Source organism: Sorex araneus, chromosome 1 (assembly GCF_027595985.1).
Source record: "Sorex araneus isolate mSorAra2 chromosome 1, mSorAra2.pri, whole genome shotgun sequence".
In the NCBI taxonomy this organism is placed as follows: domain Eukaryota; kingdom Metazoa; phylum Chordata; class Mammalia; order Eulipotyphla; family Soricidae; genus Sorex; species Sorex araneus.
Window position 1 is genome coordinate 291153571 of NC_073302.1, and position 20588 is coordinate 291174158.

The window sequence follows — 20588 nt, forward strand, 5'->3', positions numbered from 1 at the left end:
AGCCTACTCGCGGATGACAACGCGGCCACGGTCACATTCCCGCCTGGCCGAGCCTGCCCGGAGCTCCAGGATTCACCCAGACGCGGGTGCAGAGATCAGAAAACTGTTCTCTCAACTGGCGGCCAGCCCAGGCCGGGGCTTTGCTCCAGCTGTGCAGGTACATCGGTGCCGGCGACAGCCCTGTTCCTCCGGCCCGCCACAGTCAGCTTCCCGGGCTCCACCGAGAGGCGTCTCATCCATCAATGCGCTTTCACGCCGCCCCTTTGCTCCAGGATGCCCGGGTACCCGTGCATGTGGCAGTGCCTGCCCGGGCTTGGTGGAAGGCACCTGGGCAGCCTGGAGAGATGCTACACAGTATCTGTACTAGAGATCCCACAGCCATACTCTAGAGACGCTAAATACTATACAGATAGTATATACGGAGATACACTGGAGACACTATGTACTGTAGACACTATAAAGATACTATACAGCTAGTATACACCTAGACACTATAGAGATACCATATGCTACACAGTTTGTATATACCTAGATACAGTAGGGACACTATATACTGTAGACACTATAAAGATACTATACAGCTAGTATATACCTAGATACTATAGAGATACCATATGCTATACAGTTTGTGTATGCCTAGATACTATAGAGATGCTATATACTGTAGACACTATAAAGATACTATACAGGTAAGTATATACCTAGATACTATAGAGATACCATTTGCTATACAGCTAGTATATACCTAGGTACTATATACTGTAAATGCTGTATACTATACAGATAGTATATACCATAGATACTATACAGATACTCTACAGATAATGTACACCTAGATACTATAGGGATAAGATACAAATGGTGTACGCTATAGATACTATGTAGCTCTGATACAGTGTACACTACAGATACTATGCAGATGGTGTATGCTCTAGATACTATGTAGCTCTGATACAGTGTATACTACAGATACTATGAAGATGATGTATGCTCTAGATACTATGTAGCTCCTATATACTGTATCCTATAGATATTAGCGATACTACACAGATACAGAGCTTGATAGTCCTGACACCCGGTCCCCCCCCCAACACCAAGCTGTTCCTTCCTCACCCAGAAGGATGACAGAGAAAGGGCGTCAATCTCCGGTCTTACAAGAGACACGGAAGCTCATCAGAAGTGCTCAGCCCCCCGGCCCCGGGGCACAGCCCCCTCTCACCAGCACTGGCTCTGGGCTCTCAGTGTCTGCCTCCCTGGGCGCTGCCCCCCTCTGCTGCCGGGGGGACTCGATCACCAGCTCCTTCCTGCCGCTCCGGCTGCCCGTCCTGTACTTCTCAGCCTGCATCCTGGGCCCAACCAGCGAGCGTGTGCCAGGGCCGAGAGCCGCAAGCCCCTGCCCGGGCGAGGCCCACGCATGCCAGTGGCCCGAGGCCAGCGCGGAAGCCGGGAGCCCAGGGATGTGTGGTCAGCCCCGCTGGCCGGCCGGGCTGGGTGTGCGGCTGCACCGGCCGGGGGGGGGGGGGTGGGAGGGGAGGGAGGCGCGGCCAGCCTCCGGGGGTGTTACTGCCGCTCGGGAAATGGGAGGGTCCAGCCCGGCCGGCCAAAGGAAAACAAACCCACGAGTGTACGATACACAGTGTCCTGCGTCTCCCGCACGGGCCGGCCTCCTGCTGGCCAGGGCACGTGGTGCGTCCAGGAGCAGACGGCCACCACCAGAATGCCGGGATGGGGCTCTCGGGCTCTCGGCCTCGCCTGGGACCCCTGCGTGTGCCGGCTACACCCCAGGGAGTGGCTGATGATCAAAGCCAGGGAAAGGGGCCCCGAGGGGGCTCCCCGCGGCCTGTGGCCGGCTTCATGGGGGGGGGGGCAGGGAGGAAGCGCTTCCCCTGCAACGCCCGGCCCGCCAGGGCAGGCAGAGCCGTCTACCACCCGGGGATGCCAGAAACATGAGGTCATCCAGCCTGTCCACAGGCTCCACTCGTCAGACGGGTGCGAGCCGGGGACGGAGGGGTCGGAGAGGGCCACAGTCGGGGAGAGCCGGGCACTGCGCCTCCCCGGGGGCAGCGCTGAGGACAGCAGCTGGACGGGACGGTCTACGATGCCCAAAGAGCTTCACAGAGTCACCATCTGTGGTCCCCCCTCCACCCCCACCCAAAGGGGGGAAGTCTGTTCATCCTTCCAGAGGTGCTAGGCAGAACGCCAGAGGTGCTGGTGGATTTGTTTCCAAATTTCACGGGATGAAATATTCATGCCCTGTCCGACGCCCGGTGCTCCGGGCTTCCCCGAGCTGGCGGCTCTTTGCCTGGACCCGGGGAGGGCTGAGGAGGGCAGAGAGAGGAGGGGGTGAGCAACGGCGGGGCCTGGACTCAGGAACCACAGTGGGGTAAGACCGAGATGGAACCCACAGGGTCATTCTCCCTCATGCTGGCAGAGGAAGTGGGGGGGGGTGGTCATGCAGGAAGGAACACTCCACTCTCAAACACACATACACACACACACACACACTCTCTGTCTCTTCTCTCCTCTCTCTCTCTCTCTCTCTCTCTCTCTCTCCCCTTTCCCCCTCCCTCCCTCCCTCTCTCTCTCTCTCTCTCTCTCTCTCTCTCTCTCTCTCTCTCTCTCTCTCTCTCTCTATCTATCTATCTCTCCATCTTCCCTCTGGGCCTTCCGGCCCCCTCCAGGCTCACAGCTGAGCCCGTGTCTGTCCCTCAGACCAGAGGACTCCTGGCCCCGGTGCAGACGAATCTGCGATGGGCTCAAGGTTTCAACCAACTCCTTTTTTGGGTTTTGTTTTGTTCTTATTTGGGGTCACACTGGGGGATGCTCACGTGCACAAGGTGAACCCTGGCTCTGCGCTCAGGAATTACTCCTGGGAGTGCTCGGGGGACCCTATGGGATGCCAGAGATGGAACCCGGGTCGTCTGCGTGCCAAGCAAACGCCCTCCCCGCTGCCCTGTCGCTGCAGCCTCTCAACTCACTCATCTTTTCTCAAAGGAGAAGTCATTTCTACAATAATTTATTTTAACTGACCCGCTGTCTCCACCTTGGGTGCTCTTTCAGGGCAAACGTGCCCCCAACTGTCACTGTGAGCCCCAAAGCAATCGGAGATGCTGCAGCTTCCAGGACGGGGCAGGGAGCTGGCGCGGGGGTACAGCATGCGGCCTTGCATGTGGCCCACCTGAGAGGGACTCCCAGTCCCACACACGGTCCCCTGAGCACCACCGGGGCTGACTGAGGGACACCGAGTGGGGAACAGCCCCTGGGCACCACCAGTTGTGTGTCCCTGCCCCAATGACAGAGTTTCGATTTCATGGAGAAATGAAATCACAGTTAAGTAAAAATTCAGAAACAACCTATGGCTCAGAAGAGATAACTGACCAAATTCAGCATCTGAGGGTCGTTGGTTGGTTGGTTGGTCGGTTGGTTGTTGGTTTGTTGCTTTTCGGGCCACACCTCACCGTGTTCAGGGGTGACTCGTGGCTCTGCACTCAGGATCAGTGCTGGTGGTGCCGGGGGGACTCCATGGGGTCCCGGGGAGAGAACCCGCTCGGCCGCAGGGTCTGACCTGCTCTCCTGCCACTCCAGCCCCCAAACTGAGCATCCGAGACGCCCCATCACAGCCGACAACTCACAACAAGGCTTTCTAAAATGGCTCCGGAGCGCTCAACAGTGCTCTCTCAAATTGCCGCCGTCTCTGAGTTCCAGAATGTTCTGGGGAGACAGACACTAGCCCGTCTGTGGGGTCAAACACACGGAAGGGCCAGGGAGATGGTCCATTGGCTCCAACTGCAGCGCCCTCCCCCTAATACCCTGCCGGTCTGTGAGGAACGGAAAGGAAAACTGAAAGTGCTTTTAAACGGACAAGATGCTGGCTCCCCCCAGCCCCGCACAGACGATGTTGGCTAACCTCGAACACCCTGAAGACGCACAGAGTCGCGCTGACAGGAAGGAGAGCCGCAGCCCCACACGGAACTTTCCAGCAGCAGACAGTGCACTTGCTGGGTGGTCGGCGCAAACACCCGGGAGGGGTCGAGGGTCACAGGCCACTGGCCCCAGCTTCTGGCCGCAGGCCTCCTGCTAGGATGTGGTCCCTGGGGACACTTCCTGAGCTGACCTCGGGCGATGGAGGATGAGGAGGGTCTGTCCAGCAAGGCAGGAAGCCGGGGGAGCCAAGCTGGGCTTTTTACCTATTTATTTGTTTTATTGCTTTTTGGGTCACACCCGGAGATGCTCAGGGGTTACACCAGCTCACGCACTCAGGAATTACTCCTGGTGGTGCTCGGCGGATCATAGGGGATGCTGGACATCGAACCCAGGTGAGCCGTGTGCAAGGCAAATGCCCTACCCTCTGTGCTATTGCTTCCCCTCCCCGCCCCCCCCACCTACAAGCTGTTTTTTTTTTAGCATCTCAAAGAGCATGGTGGGCCCTGGGTTCCCCCACCCACTCTCACCCTGGCACTCATCACCCTGCTGAGGCCTGATGCTAACCAACGCACGGCACACCTGTGGCATGAAGGATGTGGGGTCTGGCTGTTTGCGTTCACGAGGAGTGTGTGTGGGGGGGGTGCTGGGCCACATGGGCAGGGCCCAAGGATCATTCCTGGCTCTGTGCTCAGGGATCACTCCTGGCAGTGCTGGGAGTGGGGGTGAGGGAAGAGAGAGAGACCCCGGGATCACCCTGAGGTCCTCCACATGCCAGGCAGGCAGCTCGACCAAGGTGCTCGCTCCAGCCCCCAGTTTGACTGTTAGGGCAGACTGAAAGCTCAGGAGAGATACTGACGCAGGAAGGTGGGCAGAGAGGGAAGCCCCCTCCCACGGCGAGGGCAGTAAATTTCCTAGGAAGTAACAGCCCTGTAAGCTGTGAAGGCCAACGCTGCAGGAAACAGGAACCAAGGCCTGCTAAGACCCTCACCTGGCCCCTCACCTGGCCCCTGCAACAGACCCAGAGCAGCTCCAGCAGGAACGGAAGGCCAGGAAAGGCGTTTCAAAGAGGACCATCCCCTCTCCCAACCCCCTGGTAACCTCCCTAGCAACGGACTTTGACCTAGGGAGAAGCCCCACATGGGGGCAGGTTGGAGAAACCCCATAAAGGCCACTTTGAGCAAAGGGAGGGCATACACCGCTCGAGCCCGTGTGCCGCCTGCACCCAAGTGCCCGAGCACATGTGTCGCCCGAGCATGTGTGTCGCCCAAGCACGTGTGTCGCCCGCTTCTCCCCTCTTGAGCTGCGGCCTTTCATGCTTTCCTGTCTGATGCCGGGGTGTGTCTGGGGCCTCCCTCCGCCCTCGGAGAAGCCCGGGTTCTCTCGAGCACCTGACTCTCCACTCTCTCCCACTTTCTCTCCCTCCTTCCCTTCAAAGCCTCCAAATGAAACCAGAGTTTCATTTCACTGGACTGGAGCAATAGCACAGCGGGGAGCGTGTTTGCCTTGCATGCGGCCAACCCGGGTTCGACTCCTCTATCCCTCTTGGAGGACCCGGCAAGCTACAAAGAGTATCCTGCCCGCACAGCAGAGCCTGACAAGCTCCCTGTGGTGTATTCGATATGCCAAAAATAGTAATAACAAGTCTCACAATGGAGACGTTACTGGTGCCCGTTTGAGCAGATCGATGAACAATGGGATGACAGTGCCACAGTGCAGTGCTTCACTTCACTGCTTGCCTACTCCTGAAATTATCTTCTGTGAGGCAAGACAGGGCTGGAGCAATAGCACAGCAGGTAGGGCTTTTGCCCTGCAAATGTCCGACCCAGGTTCGATTCCTCCGCCCCTCTCGGAGAGCCCAGCAAGCTACCGAGAGTATCCTGCCCACACGGCAGAGACTGGCAAGCTCCCCGTGGCGTATTTGATATGCCAAAAACAGTAACAAGTCTCACAATGGAGACGTTACTGGTGCCCGCTCAAGCAAATTGATGAACAACAGGATGACAGTGATTCAGAGATACAGTGAGTTAAGACATGAACCCAGTAACCCTGGGTTCCAGACGGCAAAGGCAGTTGGAGAGGAAGTGACCATCTCTCTCCTTCCCGCTTCACATGAGCCACCTGTGGGGCCCACCGACATCAGGAGGAAGACCTAGAAGCAGAAGGGGCTCAGGGCTGTGCTTCAATTGATGGACCACATGGGGGGGGGTTGGGGGGACACAGGGGGGCAGGAAGGGACAGGTGATGGAACCACACAGGTCTGAAACCCCGTTAGGAATAAGTGCGTGACTGCGTTTCTCATGGTGAGCCAGTTCAAGAAAGTGATGGAGTATGTGCCCGGTATGTGAGAGGAGCCCAGCAACCACACCAGGTACCGGGGGGCGGGGTGGGGGGGTAGAGAGGAGGAGGAGGAGGAAGGGAGAACAGGAGGAGGTGGAGGAGAAGGAGAAGAAAGAGGAGAAGGAAAAGGAAGAGTAAGATGAGGAAGAAGAAGAGGAGGAGGAGGAACAGGAGGAGGAAGAGGAAGGGAGAACAGGAGGAGGAGGAGAAGGAGGAGGACGAGAAGGAGGACGAGGAGGAAGAGAAGGAAGAGGCGGCGGCAGCAGCGGGCGGGAATGCTATTCGTCACAGGTTTCACGTTTTCACCAGTGAACAAATGCTGGTATAATCCATGAAACCGATGCAGAGACTTTTTCCCCTGCCATCCTGCCTGCCCCCGCACTGGAAGGGGTGCGTGGCACCCTGGGTCCATTCCTGCTTCTCCTGCCAGCAGCACTCGGTCAACCAGGTTACACCCTGCGAAGTTCGGGTGCCCGCAGCCGTGCCAGGATGCACCCTAAGGCGTAGGGCGTTTGAAGGGTAGTCAGTCCTCTGCACCTTGCACTCCCTGCCTTGATTACCGAGTGAAAAGCAAGACGCTTCACTAAGGGGCCTCTCCCCAGAGAACTCCTAGCCATGCCTCAAGATCCTGTTTAAATGACCCTGTTGAAACTACCTGAACCTTCCCATCCCCTGGGCCCTCTTGGGTTGACCCTCTGGACATTACTTATCTCTTCTAGAGCTTTCCACAGTCCACCTTTTGCTAAGTTGCACAGGCCCTACCCTTCAGAGAGATGGTAAGTTTAGGAGGCCAGGGTTGTCTCGCATCACTCCTGGACCATGGCGGGTATACAAGCACTCCCAGCCCATGTGTGGACACTACGGCTGCATCTGTCCACGTTAGTGCAACTAGGGACCCTCAGCCCTGCAGTGAAACATGTGGACTCACAATGCCCCGACCTTTCCCTTTGAAAGCAGAACCTTCAGCTGTTCAGCTGACACCAAAGGCCCATCTGCTGAGAGCTAAAATGATACCTTCTTGCAGATGAGGGAGGAAATGGTACTCACCAAGTTGCTACAGTGTTTGAGACCAAGGTCCACTCCCAAACAGTGAAAGTGAACCTTGATGAGGCACCAGCGAAGTTAGTGTGAGCAATGGATGCAATTAAGTCTCAAACTGTACATGAACAAGAAACAGTCGCAGAACGGTGCTTCCACTGAATTAAATTTGTTTAATTAATTAAAAAATTTTAACTCTCCCTATTAGGGGTGCAGGGGGATCGTAACATCTACTAGTTAGCTTTTAAGGGAATTTCTGGATGTATTTCGAGGCAAGACTTCAGACTCCATCCATTCCGTGTGCTTATGTGCATGAAGCATGCGCACAGAGTTTGCAGAGGTTCCTTTTCGTTATGAAAACATGTGACACAGAAAGGCAGAACCATGACAACGACGAACGGCAAGAAACAGCAAATGGCTCAAGCTGTCCCGGTGCACTGTCAGCCCGTGGCCAGGGGCAGGAAAAGCTCTGCAGGACAGCGACGGTCCCCCTCGGGGCACCCACCTCACCAGCCTCCCCACAGGAGCCGGGAGGGCGAGAGCTGAGGTGACAGTGCTCAGGAGAAACCTGCACACCTTCCGTTCAAACAGTGACACTTGGCGTTTCCAGCACAGTGCCTCGTCCACGCTCCCAGAACACCAAGGCCCCCTCTCTCACGGTCACACGTGTCCCCCTCCCAACGCTACTCAGCGAAAGAGCCACGCTCGCCACTGACGGAGTCGGAGACTGTGTGCGCCCGGCAGGCTGGCCCTCGGGATTCTGAGAGACGGGGCCTCTGGACACAGCCAGAGGACACTGAAGTCCCGGGGATCACAGTTCTGGGCCAGCAGCCACTGGCGGGGCAGGAGGGAGGCCTGGGGCCAACGCCGGGGGCTGCAAGGGAAAGTCTGCCCGGAGGGAACCTGGCAAAAGCCCCCCCAACCCCCCCAGCCCACTCTGGCTTATTTAACCTGCACTGGCTGGAAAGACAATGGTCACTTACAGCACACGACGCCCAGGACAGGCATCGGGAAGTCCCCACTCCCAGGCTGCGGGCAAGGGCTGGTCCTTACAGTAAGCGCGAAACGTCCCTTCTCAGCCCCCACCCAAGTGACGCCTTCCACAGCCACCCAACTCCCGGTGACGCATTTCCCATGCGAAAGCAAGAGGTTGCCAAGGGATGAGGAACAAAGCCACGTGGGTTTCGGGTGTTCGAACATTACCCCTGAACCATCCCAAGGAGTAAAAAGTTCCCCCCACCGCCCCCAAACCTTGGGGGGAAATATGCAACCAAACGAGATGAATTCCTCTGCAGAGAGGGTACGAAGGAGTGACCAGAGTGGCAGATGTAAGCACGAGAAGGGGCGACGGCTGAACAGCAGGGTGGCTGTCAAAGTTAGTGACTCTCCTCTCTGCTGCCAGATCAAGACAGACAGACAGACACAGACACACACACACGTACACAGTCAAAACTTGAGAAACTGATGCCGGTGGCAGTAGTCGGTGCTGGCAGTAAGTGGTGGCAGAGATGGAGCAGACAGTGACGGTGATGCTGGTGGTGACAGTGGGGGGTCGAGAAGCGTGGCGGATAACGTGCTGGTGAGACCAGGTGGGACAGAGCTCTTTCCCCCTTTGGTCCTTTCCACAGCCCAGCGCGACTTCCGTTACATTCCTAAGCATCAGAGCTACAACACTATGTGCTTCCATTTCTCTCTTCCAACGAGGGCAAATCTCTATGGAGAAAAGTATCTCACGGCGAGAAGGCCAGGCCCGAGACACGGTCCAGTGGGTGGGGGCACTTGCCGTGCACACGGCCACCCCGAGTTCAGGCCCCCGCACCCAGTACGGTCTCCCGTGTATCACCAGGGCTGTTTCCTGAGCACAGCGCCAGGAGGAAGCCCTGAGCACAGGGTGTGGCCCCCCAAAAACAAAACAAAACCCCCAAGCGAGAAGGCAATGTTCAATCAAACAAACGCCGAAAAGCAACTGGCAGTGGTTCCGATCATTCCACGGGGCATTCCAGAAATGGGCCGGGTCTTGGTTTTTTTATTTTTTAAGGGGGAAGGAGACAGAACAGGTCCTAGCATCCTGCGGCCGCTGGAGAATAATCCAAGGACACAGAGTCCCCAACGTCACACAGAGCAGCGAGGGACCCACCAGCCTTCCTCCACGGCCAAGATCTACACCCAGACGTCAATACTCATTTGCTATTGAAACAGTCACACAGGAATCACAGAGGGGAGGGGAGGAGAGGAGGGAAGAGCCAACGGTTTGGGGAGGGCAGAGATGTCCCCGGCTGCTCCTAAGGGCCGGGCGCCTGGCATACACTCAGTTCAATTTATCCACCGCCATAATACACTAGAATTTGGCCGTTTTGTTTCTAGAACTTGGGGCTCTTGGGAACAAAATGCCTCGATCCTCATGGGATGATGCCTTGGACCGTGGTTCTGAAATTAACCCTGTGGTTAAATGAATCTGGATGTCGCATCTTTCATATAAGTTTCATTTCAAACATCATTTCAGCTCTGTTTGGAACAAGTCTCTCTTCAGGGGAACCACAACGAATAATAAATGGGGCTTTTTCGGTGACCTGGAAATATTAGAATGGACGATAACAGGAAATTAAAACTGAAATTTAATGTGAATAGTGTCCTCTCCTCTTTCTGCTTATCTATACATTTTCAAACTTTCCCCGGTAAGCAAGAAAGCTTTAAACTGAACACATTTTTTTTTTAAGGGGCAGGAGTGAGCTGGCCAGGTGCCGCAAGGCCACTGACCCGGGTTCGATTCCCAGCATCCCATACAGTCCTCCCTGCCCTGCCGAGAGTAATTCCTGAGCGCAGAGCCAGAAGTAATCTCTGAGCATCAGTGGGTGTGGCCCAAAAAACAAACAAACTGAACACATTTTTTAAAACTTTTGAGTCTATTTGAGAAAAAAACAGTTAAATGATTTCCATAAAGTAGCAAATGCTTCCCTGGGGCAGGCCTGGGAGGGAAGAATCCACTACAACTTGGCAATCAAGATAAATCTATGAAATCAAATAATCAAGCAAGATCAAGTTCAGAATCCATAAAGGGACTGTAATTAACAAATGAAGACCTCAAATAAAGAAGAATTAAGTCTCTAAGGGGGTGGGGAGGAGAGGGGCATCCAGTGGTTCCACTCAGCTAACTGTACCAGACCCCATGAGAACCGGAGTATTTATTCCTCCATCAACCCGAAGACAAGCTCTTCCATAGATACACAGGGGCCGACCCCAGCGGGGGCCTGGGGTCACTTCCGGACTGGGGGCTGGGAAGGGGACTCTGGGCCTCCCGTGTGCTAAGGATGCTAGCGCTTGAGCCATCTCCCCGTCCTCCTCCCAGACTCAAGCCCAGACGTTAGGGAGCTAGTCCAACGTCACAGGCAGAGCCAAGTAGCTACCCCTGGGCCGAACTACTCTGAAGAGATGAATGAAGGTCACTCGTGATTCTCCTCAGCAGTGGCAATAAAAAATCACCACTCACGAGCCAGAGGACTGGCACAGCAGGAAGGATGTGTGCCTCGCACGCAGTGGGCCTGGGTTCACTCCCCAGCATCCCTGAGCACCATCAGGAGTGATCCCTGAGTGCAGAGCCAGGAGAGAGAGAGAGAGAGAGAGAGAGAGACAGAGAGAGAGACAGAGAGAGAGAGAGAGAGAGAGAGAGAGAGAGAGGGAGAGAGAGAGTGTATATAAACCTGTATTCTGAATACTGCTCTCATCCTCAACGTGAAGGATGCATCTCTCAACGTTCTGTGTGTGTGTGTGTATGTGTGTGTGTGTGTGTGTGTGTGTGTGTGTGTGTATCAACCTCTATTCTGAATACTGCTCTCATCCTCAACGTGAAGGATGCATCTCTCGACGTTCTCTTTACAGTCCAGGTAACGGGGCTCCACCGGTGCCCACGCTTCCGGTGCTGATGCCAGCAGAGTGCCCGTGACACTCCCGTCCCTATGGCTTATACCAAAAGAGAGGAAAAGAGCAAATGCTGGAGGACTGTGGTGGGAAACGACCCCTCGTCCCCCGCTGGTGGACCCGTGGCCAGGGGTGGCCGCTATGGAAGCCGGAGGGTTCCAGCTCCAGCTTGGCAAAGCTCATGCCTCCTCGGAAGGCTGGGGTGGACGGAGCTGCTACCCCGCTGCCCGGAAACCTCTTCAGCACTCGCTGCACTGTCCACACAGAGGGACCCCAGACAGAGCAGAGGAGGGTGGACAGAGAGGCAAAGGCGGCCCAAGTCAGGCGGGCAGGAACAGACACGCCTGGGTCCAGCGCCCGGGCAAGGAGAGGACAGTCTCTTCCTTCGGCTCGTTTCTGTCCAGCCACAAGCGTCCACACGGCAGAGGGGCAGCCACCGCTCACGCGCCCTGCAGTCTCCCCTGTGGGGCAGGAAGCACCGGCCACTGTGTCCCCCACTTCCTGCTCACCGTGACACGCACAGCATTCTTGAGCCGAACCCTCCCCCAGTGCCTGGGATTCTGAACTCTGTGCCAACGTCCGGGGAGGCTGGATGCTGGGTGCCCCGACGCTACTGGTGTGGAAGCCACGGGAAGGACAGTGGTGATGTTGGAAACACAGAGCCAACACAGGGACACGCAAGGGACATGTGGTCTTTTTTTTTTTTTTTTTGAGACACACCCGGCGATGCTCAGGGTCACTCCTGACTCTGCACTCAGGAATTACTCCTGGCGGTGCTCGGGGGACCCTATGGGATGCTGGGAATTGAACGCAGGTCGGCCACGTGCAAGGCAAGACACCCTCCCCGTGTGCTATCGCTCCAGCCCCCAAGAATTGTGATCTTTACACTGACACTGGCCCAGACGCGACTCGGGTGGTCCCTCTGGCTGAAGCCAGAGGGGGCGAGGGGAGAAGCCCCCAGGCCCGCCGTCCCCCACAGGGTGAAGGGAAGTGTGCCTTCGCCTTCACGCAAACGCTCTGGCAGCTTTCCGCACCGCAGCGACGGCCTGTTTCTATCCACCTGGACTTCCGGGGCGGGGAAAGAAACGCAGCGTCGCGGGTTGGTTCTGCCCGAGTCAGCCTTCGCACACCCCCTCGCTCCTTCCTCCCGACCTCAGCCCAGTCCTTCTGCTCTGAACCAACATTGAAGGGAGCCACGAGGGAACAGCTTCCTGCGTCTTCCAGCGGTTTCTGATGATGTGACGTCCTGAATACGGGCTTAGCAGGAGGCTCTCCGGGGGGGAACAGAACCAAGCCGGGGTCTCACTGCCGCGCGTCCCAAACACTTGCCTGCCGTCTGAGGTCTAAACTGAGTCAAGGTCAGGCTTTGCCCGTGACAGGACGGCGAGCAGAAGCAGCGAAGCAACCCAACTGAGCTGTTTAGAGAGAGGCCATGCAGGGGTGCTCGGGGATTTCCTCTCTCCCTGCAGAGGAGAAGCGAGATGCCAAAGGACATCCTCCATCTGCATCCTGCAGCCAGGTCCGGGTGGGGATTTTCCTGTTTGGGGCCACACCTGGCAGTACTCTGGGGCTTATTCCTGGCTCTGTGCTTGGGGGTCTCTCCGGGCGGGGCTCGGGGATTCCCACGTAGGACGGAGGCTGGAACTGGGGCTGGCTATTTCCGGCCAGCACCCCCTTCCCTGGACTCTCTCTCTAGCCCTGGCTCTCCTTTTAAATAGTCTTACCTGTGGACCAAACACGACGGCCACCTAGTGTCTGTACTGCAAACCATAACACCCAAAAGGAGAGAGAGAGAAAGGAGAAAGGGGGAATGTGCTGGCCATGGAGGCAGGGGGGTGGGGGGAGGGTGGCAGGAGGGAGACTGGGAACATCGGTGGTGGAGAATGGACACTGATGGAGGGATGTGTACTCGAACATTGTATGACTGAAACACAATCACGAAAGTGTGTAAGTCTGCAATTGTATCTCATGGCATTTCATTAAAAAAAAATTAAAAATACCGGCTAGAAGCTCAGATAAGAGAAGGGAACACCAAGTAGAGGATGTTAGAAGGACCCACTCAGGTTGGAAGATGCGAGCTGAAAGTAGACTACAGACCAAACATGAAGGCCACTCAATACCTCTATTGCAAACTACACCACCGAAAAAGAGAGAGAACAAAAGGGAATGTCCTGCCACAGAGGCAGGGTGGGGCGGTGGGGGATGGGGTGGGGGTGGTGGGAGGGATACTGGGATCATTGGTGGAGTAGAATGGGCACTGGTGGAGGGATGGGTAAATGATCACTGTATGACTGAAATGCAAACACAAAAGTTCATAAGTTTGTAACTGTACATCACAGTGATTCTCTAATAAAAAAATTTAAAAAAAATACCTGCTGGAGTGATAGCACAGCGGGGAAGGCGTTTGCCTTATATGCGGCCGACCTGGCTTTGATTCCCAGCATCCCATAGGGTCCCCCAAGCACCGCCAGGAGTCATTCCTGAGTCCATGAGCCAGGAGTAACCCTGAGCATCGCCAGGTGTGACCCAAAAAACAAACAAAGAAAGACTGTGAATTGCATAGTTATTGGTAGCACCATAAGCTTGATGCTATGATTCACGTATTAAAAAAAATTTTTTTTTTTAATAAATAAGACTCATGCTCAGTGACACATCTGGCCAGTCTCCATGAGCTCTCCTAGACCCTGGCTTGAGACGTGAAGCCAAGGCAACAGACACCGACCCAAACACTTTGGAAGCAGTTCTACCGGCAGCATCTTTAAGCGGGCTGGGTCAGGGCTTCCCAGCACCATGTTTTGAAATCGCTGAAGCAAAGGCAGTAAGGGGGTGTCCACCCATTTGCGGGAGGGTCCGGGACCCCTGGAGGGATGCTATATAACAGGGCGAAACCCATCCCAAGTGTCGCCAGATCCAGGCCCACATTTCTGCCTGTCCCGGGCCCACCAGCCCACAGAACAGTTATGCCCAAGTCCCCGGAGGTTGAGTTCTCTCTGCTACACACAGGACACTCTGCATCTGCAGGTCTGTGTTTGGGAGATACCTCGAGCCCACTGCTCTGTCACACTCGGTGTGACCTGGCACTCGTCACAAAAGAAAACATCTCAGGAGCCTTCATCAAAGCGAAGGCCAGAGGGCCCAGGGGAAGGCCGGCCCATGTCCACTCAGGAGTCCGTAATCGAAGGCCAAAGGGCCCAGGGGAAGGCCGGCCCATGTCCACTCAGGAGTCCGTAATCGAAGGCCAGAGGGCCCAGGGGAAGGCCGGCCTGTGTCCACTCAGGAGTACTGAGTGAAGGACAGAGGGCCCAGGGGAAGGCCGGCCTGTGTCCACTCAGGAATCCATCCACGAGTGAGTGGTTCTTGCTGCGTGCCTGCCCCATCTCTAAGTGGCTCTTAAATGCTGGGTTCTGAGCCAGGACGCAGAGACAGGAGGACAGTCCTGGGGTAGAGGTGGGGGACTGGACACATAGTGTGGGCACCCACCAGATGAAGCCCAAAGTGGTCCCAGAGGGCAGCCTGTCGTGTGGGCCACTGAGCACTGGCCCCTGAGCACTGGCCACTGTTTAGACAAACCCAGACATCAAACTCCTCGTGCAAAACCCACCCTGGGCCTCAAAGGCCTGGCAGCAAAACAAGGGGCTGGAGCAATACCACAGCAGGGAGGGGGCTCACCGTGTATGCGGCCGACCCAGGTTCAATCCCCAGAGCCCCCCTAGGGGTGATCCCTGAGCACAGAGCCAGGCATCAGCTCCGGACACTTCGGGGGGCTGTCCCCCAACTAAGCCAAAAACAAACAACAAAAAAGCAACACCCCTTCCTCACAACATGGCGGTCAAAACGCTGACCACCGAGCTAGCTGGTCATGATGAAAATTAATTCCAGGGGCCAGGGCCAGAGCCGGGGTGTGGAACCCAGACCGTGCGTATCTCTGAGGGCCAGCGTTTGATCCCCAGCGCCACAGAAAAGGGACAATGCTCGCAGGGCTAGAGAGAGGGAAAAGGGCGGGCAGCCTCGCAGGTCGGGGGTGGGGGGTCTCCTAAGCAGAACCCCCCAAACCAAAGTCCTAGAAGACAGGTAGGACGTGGCCAGGCAGGGCCAGCAAGCTGGTGCAAAGGGCTGGGCCACAGGTCCTGTATGCGGAACCCCGAATCTGAAGCCAAGGACTATGCCCCCCACCCCACAGCTCTGAAGGAGGTGACCCGCCACCACCCCCAAAGGACAGAGACTCAGGGGAGGAGAGCAGAGAGCAAAAGGCACTGAGGGGAGGCAGAGATGAGGGACAGGGCTGGGGCTGGCGGCTGTGCTGGCCCGACTCCCAGGGGGGCTGCGGCCAGGGAAGTGAGGGGGCAAGACCCCAAGAAGCCACCCGGGGAACCAGCTGCAGGCAGGGCCACAAAGTAACAACTGCACACTGGGAACCAGCTGCAGACAGGGCCACAAAGTAACAACTGCGGCCCTGGGAACCAGCTGCAGACAGGGCCACAAAGTAACAACTGCAGCAGTGGGAACCAGCTGCAGGCAGGGCCACAAAGTAACAACTGCGGCACTTGGGCTGTCTGCCAGCTCCCCCGGCACCTGCCGACTTCCTGGGGAAACACAGGGCACCGCCTAGGCCACCGGACCATGGGGGCCCAGGCGGAGGGGCAGAATCACCGTTCTGAGATCAGAGGGGCCCGCGTCCCCCACCTCACCCCACAAGACACCTTGCTCAAAGCCTCAGCAGACAGACAGACCCCCCCGAAAGAGGTGGGCCCATGGCAGGTGGAGAGAGCCCCTGCAGCTACCGGCCTGCTGGGGCTTCATTTTATTGGGGGGGGGGGAATACTCCCAGGCTATGCTCAAGGCGCCTGGGGTTCCTCCCAGAGATCCGTGGACAGCAGGGCCAGTGGTTCCGGTGCAAGACTCAGGATGCAGTTCAGCTTGGGACCGGAGTATCAGCGACCGCCACAGCCACCCGTGGTGCTCAGGGCATCCAGGGTGGCACCTGGGGGGAGGGGAGGTGGCGGGAGGTGGCACTGCAAAGCCTTGACCCTAACCCCTGTACCTGGCACCTGCCCAGTCCCCGCAACCCCCCCCCCCCCATGGTGTGGTAACTACGGACATGTCCACAGGGTCACCTCTGTCCCTGCTGCTCTCCAGCCTGGGCCAGGCCCACCGTTTCTTCCTAGAAGCCCGAGTCCAGCTCATCAGATGGACACAAGCCAGTGGGAAACGGGACTAGCCCAAACACCCTCAGCTCGGTGCTACTCTACAGAGGTCAGGAAATGCTGCCTGAGGGGCTAGAGGGATGGGGCAGCAGGCAGGGTGCTGGCCCGGCACACAGCTGGACACCCCATAGGGCCCCCTGGGCACTGCCAAGAGCGATCCCTGCGGATAGAGCCAGGAGTAACCCCTGAGCATCACCCGGTGTGGCCCCAAAACAAAACAAAATCGCAACCCAAACCAAAAACCTGAGTACAGCAATTTCCTAAGCAGCTTCAGTTGATACTTAAGTATCAATTAATTTGATACTTAATCCATTTTTCAATTAATCCATTTCTTTCACAGGCTCAGACTGGGGGAGGGGGATGTGTGTGTGTGTCTGTGTGTGTGTGTGTGTACGTGTCCCACAATGAGCTTTACAGGACTGCTTTGAAACAACACACACACGCATGCATGATCTAGGAGCAGCTGAGGAGCACACACATGTGCACACATGTTTGAGAACAGGCTTCCGAGAAGCAGCCTGTGAACACACAAAGCTACGGGAAGGTGGCCAAGGCGAGGAGAATAAAACAGCTCCTTTTCCATAATGAGAAAAAGCAAAAATAGTTAGAATTTGAATTTGTTTTCTTTTGAATTCATTCCCCAGTCGAGGGAATGTTTAAGGGCCGAGCCGTCTTTCTGTCCGGATCAGCGGCCCCTTCTCCCTCTTGCCCTCTCCCGGGGTCTCTGCCTGCTGCCCGCGGCCAAGCCCTGCAGTGTGGGGCCCGAGACACCCACCCGCCCCCCGCAGTGCCCGCCGGGAGCCTGAGCCCTCCCAGAGCGGGATTCCAACGCCAGGGGCCTCACCGGAGGGTCTGTGTTTTCTGGCTTTCAGCTTTTCAACTTCTGAGACCGTCTCTGCCCTCTTCCCCTCGGGCCACGCCCGGCACTTTCAGACCAACACAGAGAGCTGCAGAGCGTGCCCCGGCCTGGGCCCCAGGAGCCCCGGGAGGCAGGTCCGGGCCATGACCGAGTCCTCGGGTCACACCGAGGTGTGGCGCGAAAGAGAGGGAGGGTTGGAAGGTGCAGGAAACTAGAGACTCCACAGCCCCGAGCCCAGAATCCCTCCACTCGTCCCCTGGGGCCAGGCAGGGACTCGGGGAAGCAGGGGAAGTGTCTGCGGGGACAGTGCCCTGTCGTCAGCCCATCTGAGCCCCTGGGGACCCGGTGTGTGGCCAGGGAGAGAAACGTGGCCATCAGCGGGCGCCTAGCCGCCCTCCCGGTCAGTGTCCCACCCACTCTGCCTTCTCCACGGGCCGAGTTCCTTCCTTCCTTCCCGGGAGCACCAGGCGTGGTGACAATTCTAACTGTGTGAAGGCGGGCCCTGGGCCGGGATGGTGACATCCTAGTCTCTCTCAGAGACCCCGGCTCTTTTTTTTTTCCTTTTTTCTTCTTTTTTGCTTTTTGGGTCATACCTACATGCTCAGGGGTTACTCCTGGCTCTGCACTCAGGAATTACTCCTGGGGTGCTCGGGGGACCACATGGGATGCTGGGAATCGAACTTGGGTTGGCCGCATGCAAGGCAAATGCCCTACCTGCTGTGCTATCGCTCCAGCCCCAAGATCCCGGCTCTTGGGCCAGTGGTGGCCCCCCAGGTGCAGGAGGCCAGCTGGACGTCCACACCCTTTCTTCCGGCCGCTTTGTTGGGACAGGAGCTGAGATGGCTGACAGACCATGCTCCCCCCCTCACCCCTCCCTGCCCCAAGGTCACCCACTTGACAAAACAGGTCAGAACCTTCACCCGTGAGGGAGGGACAGAGCCCAGGATGCAAACTCCCTTCTTCCGAATGCAGCTCAAGGAGGAATGAGCTGCTCCTCCAGAATCTTCCAGAATCTTCCCCAGTGCACCCAGGGTGAGCGAGTGCCCCTCCAAAATGCAAAAATCCCCTCTGGCTGAGTCCTGCTTCGAGCTATTTATAGCCGTGTGAATGCCATCACCAGTGGAATGCAGCACCTCCCGCTGAGATCATTCACACACGCTGACGGAAGGTGCAGGGGGCGGGTGTGTGTGTGGGGGGGGGTGCTGGGTCATAAGGGTGGGTGGGCAGCTCTCAGGAGGGGAGGCCCAGGAGTGGCCAGAGATGAGCAGACAGCACTCAGGTCATCTCCCTGCTGCCCTCTGCCCAGTACCGCACTGCCACCATGCCACCGTGCCTCCATGGCCGCAGGGACCCTAAGGCCACCTGCTCCCTCTACTCTCCGCACGCCGGGCCTCAGAGGCTTTGGTCCAAGCGAGAGGCTTTAGGTGAAGGCGCTTGCCCAGAGCTGGAGCGAAAGTACAACAGGGAGGGCACCTGCCTGGCATGCAGCTGACCCGGGTTCCATCCCCGACACCCCCTATGGACGCCCCCCTGCACCGCCAGGAGTGATTCCTGAACTCAGAGCCAGGGGCAACCCCTGAGCATCGCCGGAACTGGCCCAGAAGCAAAAATCCAAGACTGCTCCCCCAAACCCTCACAACAGGGAAGGCTGAAACTACTCCAGGTCCCTGTGGCAGGGCTTGCAGCTCCCCCCGGGACCCAGAGACGGTTTTCAAGAGTCACCTCCCGGGGGTGGGGGGGCGGGGAGCTGGGGGATAGGACAGCGGGGAGGGCATTTGCCTTGCATGCAGCAGACTGGGTTCAATCCCCAGCATCCCATAGGGTCCCCCGGGCACCGCCAGGATGATTCCTGAGTGCAGAGCCACGAGTAACCCCTGAGCATCACCGGGTGTGACCCAAAAAGCAAAAAAAAAAAAAGTCGCCGCTCGGCGGGCCAGGCAGCAAAAAGGGTCTGGCCCCTCAGCACATGGCCGCACGTGTCAGGAAAACAGACGGCAGAGCATGGCCGCAGGCCGGCCGCGGGTCCAGCAGCTGACCGCTCCTCCAGCCTCGCCTGGACCTCGCAGCCTCACCCTTTACTCCCTGCCGAGGGCTCTCTGAGTGGGGGTACGGGGGTGTTACCCAAGCTTTTTTTTTTTTTTTTTTTTTTGCTTTTTGGGTCACACCTGGCGATGCACAGGGGTTACTCCTGGCTATGCACTCAGGAATCACCCCTGGCCGTGCTCAGGGGACCATATGGGATGCTGGGATTTGAACCCGGGTCGGCCGCGTGCAAGGCAAACGCCCTACCCGCTGTGCTATCTCTCCAGCCCCCCAAGCTTTTTTTTTATTTGGGGCAGAGCTGTGTGAAACCGTCTTTCCTAGCTGGACAGAGGAAAATGAAAACGCTCTTCTCCTCCTTGACAGTGAATTCGAGCCTGGGGATGAGGGCGGTAGGCGAGGCTGGTCCTTGGTGACCGTGTCCAGAGGGGCACGGGGCAAACCTCAGAGCGCCCAGCTGGCCCAGCCGCACGCTCTGCCCACCTCGGTCCCCCAGACCGCTCCCGTCCCCCAAGTCCTGCCTCACTCCTGGCAGTGAATCAAGTCTATTATTCGGAAAACTCCTCGCATGGCGCCTTGCACAATTCCCTGATTGAAAAATAATACTGAGGAGGGGGGAATGAAGAGCCGGCAAGCGCCCCCGACCCCGGGGCTACGGAGGCGACAGAACACAGATGCGGGCGAAGATGCGGTCACAGAGGCACACGCGGGGACTTCCGGTCTCACTGCCCAGGGCCTGGCTGGCCCTCACTCCCCGCATGCCCCGGGTTCTCGGCCGGGCGCACTGGCTTGTCCCCCGAGTGAGGTTTCGGGCCCCCTTCGGCTGGCCGAGACCAGAAGTGCAGCGACGGGAGACTCTGGTCTGAGGACACAGCGCCAGCCTGGACTGTCGCCCCCTCACGGGCACCAGAGTCCCCTTCCACAGCCGAGCGCTGGCGTGCCTCGGGAACCAGCCACCCGGCAAAGCGGCCGACAGCTCCGGGCTCAGCCCAGGCCCCCCGGCTCCGGAGTCCGTACCAGGACTGCCCGTTCTCTCAGGGGACTCGGTCGGCGGCCTGCGCAGTGTCGCCCGTTCAGTCGACTTAGAAACGGCAAGGTTTACGCTCCTCTCGCAAACGTCCCGGGTTTTATGCCTTGCTAAGTCACAGTCAAACTGATGGGGGGGAAGAGCGTTGGCTCTGACCCTGATGATGCCCAGAGTGCAACACATCAACCGTCATGAAGGCAGCTCCATACAGCAAGCAGCGAGAAGGGGGCGATTCAACAGCACG

At 57.4% G+C, this 20588-nt stretch overlaps 1 protein-coding gene across 20 annotated transcripts in view; it reads right to left on the bottom strand.

The window, feature by feature from the left end:
* Positions 1 to 20588, bottom strand: part of DOCK9 (dedicator of cytokinesis 9) — a 237162-nt gene that overhangs the window by 145730 nt on the left and 70844 nt on the right. For 3 of the 20 annotated variants that reach the window (XM_004614041.2, XM_004614040.2, XM_055146193.1), the window contains exon 1: positions 1220 to 1479. The exons of 14 other annotated variants lie outside the window; for them this stretch is intronic. In XM_004614041.2, the coding sequence (XP_004614098.2) occupies positions 1220 to 1345 (126 nt within the window). In that variant the 5' untranslated portion in view covers positions 1346 to 1479. Of the gene's footprint in view, positions 1 to 1219; positions 1480 to 20588 lie in introns of those variants that run through there. 3 more of the 20 variants (XM_055146282.1, XM_055146270.1, XM_055146263.1) reach the window with 1 other exon arrangement.